The sequence below is a fragment of the Athene cunicularia genome, assembly GCF_003259725.1.
Source record: "Athene cunicularia isolate RWA chromosome 2 unlocalized genomic scaffold, athCun1 chr2_part1, whole genome shotgun sequence".
Lineage (NCBI taxonomy): Eukaryota > Metazoa > Chordata > Aves > Strigiformes > Strigidae > Athene > Athene cunicularia.
Genome location: NW_020799095.1, coordinates 112,481,654 through 112,485,585, shown reverse-complemented (window position 1 = coordinate 112,485,585; position 3,932 = coordinate 112,481,654). Strand labels below are relative to the sequence as shown.

Sequence of the window (3,932 nt, the reverse complement as noted above, 5' to 3'; positions counted from 1 at the left end):
ATACACTGTGTGTTCTGTCCGTCTGCTACCTGCAGAGAACATTAGTTGTCAGTTAGCCACAACCCAGCTACACAAATCAATCTTTAAAAGGGAGATATTTTCAGTTCCAGTGGGTTTTATGGAAGTTTTAATAAACTGAGACACCCGTAGACACAGTAAATACAGATGTTCAAAACCTAGAGAGGACAAAGGGATATTAACAGCTAATATTGAACTGCTGAGCACAGAAATTGGAGGAGAGTTGTGAACATGATACAACAGAGTAACTTCAAGTTAACACAAGAGGATGTGCAGATACCTACAATTAAGACCAAGCATATGCTGAAGGCTTTCTTAAAAGCCTTGGAAACAGCTTTCATTGGATTGCTGCTGACTGATATAGATACTCCACCACCTACTGATGATTTCCTGAGAAGCCTCAAGTATGATCCTGCTTCAAAGGTATTTTATGACAAGAAGTTCAAACAAAATCTTTAAAAGTGTGGTCAGATCTCAAAGACCTCAGAGAAGGAAGTGATTTTCAAGTACATATAGATTATATTCCCAGAATATACTCCACCATTGAAAGCAAGAACTGGAGGCATTAGGCTGGCATAACCCAAGTAGCTTCCAGAGAGTTACCCATATCAAATAATCACTATGAAAAATGACAAAGCAGATTTAAGGAAGCTAGTGTGAGCCCTGCCAAAACCATCCACAGGCCACCTGTGTGAAATAAGTTAAACAGATCTACTCAAAAGAATAAATGGTGTTCACAAACCAATTTGCAAAGCTTGGGAATATGTCTGTCCACTGAATCACCCAAAGGGGCATTAGAGCTCAGCATTCACCAGAAGACAGCACAAGACTTTATTTCAAGAAGTTATTACAATACTTTAGAAGATGCTGAGTGACAGCAGGCACATGTTTGTTCAGTTAACTCTTCAGTAACTTAGGTAGACTCATACCAGGACCTACTCTTGAATTATGACCACCACAGAATTATGTTCTAGCGCTACAAGAACACGTAGATATCCTCAAAGATCCTTTTTGTCACACGAACAAAGGAAGACAGAAGGTTAATTGACATCTAGACTAAATGGATTTAGATTTGTAGAACACTGGGACATCTTTTCTGGATAAAACACTGTATAATTTATCCTCTCACAGAGGAAAAAAAAAAGAAACCAACCTTCCCAGGCAAAACTTAACAAGATTAAATGCAATGGCATTAGGTAGTTAAAGAATGAGGTGACCATTCATTCAGTAAAAAGTAAAGATTATCAGGCTAAAATTAAACAAATTACTACAAACCTGACAAGAACCTAACTCCTTATGTATACATATTTAATTAATAGGAACTGAATTACCAATCTGGAAGCATAAATTGAATATAAGTGGTTTTACTATAAGCTAGTGGAAAATATATGGATAATTAAATACTCTGTTCATTACTCAGTTCTGTTTCTGAAGAACTGGTCAAAGGAAGGGAGAAAAAAAAACCAGTAATCTATAAAAACCAAAATTAAGTCAGAAAGTGGCATAAATGCAGATGGAACAATATTCTGCATGATAAATGACAAAATTAGGTATTAAACTGTTTCTGCTACAGACTACTAAGTCATGTTAAAAGCATGTCTTGCTTCTTAATTGTTTATGTTCTTAATGACATGACATGAGGTAAACACTCCTGGAAGCTTCATCTGAAAAAGCATATGCCAACAGGATATTGTAAATCCAAACTCAATCTCTTAACTAAAGTTAGCATTAGCTGGAGAGAAAGATCTACATTAAAACCAGTATGTAACCAAAGAAAAAGCAGGCATAATACAAAATACGAATTAGAAGCTAAGAATGACAAAATATTGAGAAAGTAAGAAGCAAAAAAAAAAAAAAGTATTTATAATGGATATTTACTAATGTGAATAGCATGAAGGAGTTTTTTTGTAATAGTGTATTTCAGATAAAGCAGGAAATTCAGGTAAATTTCTGCTATACATTTGTGGAAAAAAACAACATATATCAGAAAATTCTGACAATAGCCTTAAACATAGGAACAGAAGTAAGGCGGTTTTTAAATCAGCAGCTCCAGATAGCTTGCATCCAAGAATTTTAAGAGCTGGCAAAGGAGACTTGTATGCTGTTAATGTGGATTTTCCATAAGCTTTGAGAAATCTGGGGAAGCTCAGGAAAAAAAAAAATCTCAAAGAAAGCTGAGGTGGTGCCAATACTAGAAAAATAAGTAAGAAAGGAACAAATTTAGGAACTTACTGTCAACCTTAATCCCAGGAAAAAAAAAAATCCAACTGACTCTTTGATATAGGAACAAGAAATAAGTGAGGAAATTCTACTTAAATGACACAGTTTAAATATATGGAAAATGTATCTTTTCAGACTGACTTTTTTGTTATGCAATTACAGCATACGTTTGATAGACAATAGGAACAGTCTTGATGAAACACATTTGTATGTTTACTTGTTCAGTAGGACACAGAAAACTGGCATAGTTGTGCACATGTAGTTTAAAACTAGGGTGACAGGTCTGTGTCATCAACAAGAATTCAGTCACACATACTTCTAATTGAATCTCACAGTAACCAGTTCTTGGCAGCAAGCTACTCAGTATTTTATCTGGAAATAAAAGTTTACTAAGAACATTCATAAAAGGTTCAAGTAAATAATGTAGCAAGACTGCTGATTGGGAACCATCTGGATTACTGGAAAATTAAGTGTTTCAGCATGATCAGTTTGAGGTCACATATTTAAGAGTGATGAATATAAAACACTTATAGATAGAAAACTTCCTCAGGAAGTAGTTGAAATAACTGATAACAGAGTAAACATGGGTTCCTTGTGCATAAGTGAGTTCAAAATTGTTAATGTAATTGTTAAATAGCTCAGAAAACAAACCACCAGAACCAAATGGTGCTTCTGTTGCAGGGAGGAAGAGGCTAGAGAAACAACTTTCAAAACAGATTTTTCAAGTAGTGATCTCCATTGACAAAAGACATTGCTGTATTTCAGAAAGCTGTAACAGGATGACAACTTCTATATCCATGTTTATTAGAATTGCTTGATCAGAATATAATAAAGAAGTTATTAGTAAACCAGAGATTTCACAAATCAAGTACAAATTAATCCAAGTGCAAATCAAGTCTAAAATTGAGCATCACAATGGAAAAACTGGCACACATAAGTTAACTCCACCACATAAGATTTAAAGACCATATGAAGACCTATAAACCATTTGGTTGGGGAAAAAAAATTGTATTAACTGCAGTGCCATAGCCAAAAGTAACTTCATATTAAAACACCAAGCAGGCTTTTTTGAGTAACTGTAGCAATAACTAAGCTTCCAAAGGTGGCAGTAGTTTTTCTAACTTTACACATTTATTAATATTAAACAAAATCTCAAACTAGAATTATTATTCTTGAAAGATAATCACAGTGACTTTACCATATAGGCCATCATTTCATAACATATGTTTCTCCATGTCAAGTCATGATGCAAGTAGAAACTGGCAAGCTCTCAGCAAAATACTTGTTTTGGGGCTAACAGTTATTAGTGTCCAGGCTAAATCAATGACTGTTCTCATTAAAAAGCATCCCTCCAGTGCCCTATATAAATAAATAACAGGACTTCGATGAGCAAAACGAGTGTAAGTTCTTAAATTTAAGAATGAATGAAATCAGCATTTTTACTTAAAAGCTTCTGTTCTCACACCTCCCCTTTCAGTAACGACTAAAAAGAAAAATAAGAAGGCTTATATGGGAATGGGCTCGCTATCACCCGAAGCCATAAAGACTTGCTCGTATACCAAGTGCTGGTACTTCCCCCAGCAGAAAGACCAAGTCTACCGGTAAAGAATACTAGGAGCGCAAGATGCCCACGGGGCCCGCGAGGAAAGGGCGCCAGCCAGGCCCACGAACCGCTCCCCCGAAACACCGGCCCG

At 35.6% G+C, this 3,932-nt stretch overlaps 1 protein-coding gene across 1 annotated transcript in view; it reads left to right on the top strand.

Annotated features, from left to right (window-relative positions):
• The first annotated feature begins 249 nt into the window (after positions 1 to 249).
• RPS20 (ribosomal protein S20) overlaps positions 250 to 3,932 on the top strand; it is a 6,147-nt gene continuing 2,464 nt past the window's right edge. Inside the window, exon 1 of the mRNA XM_026841462.1 lies at positions 250 to 441. Coding sequence (XP_026697263.1) covers positions 250 to 441 — 192 coding nt within the window. The remainder of the gene's footprint in view (positions 442 to 3,932) is intronic.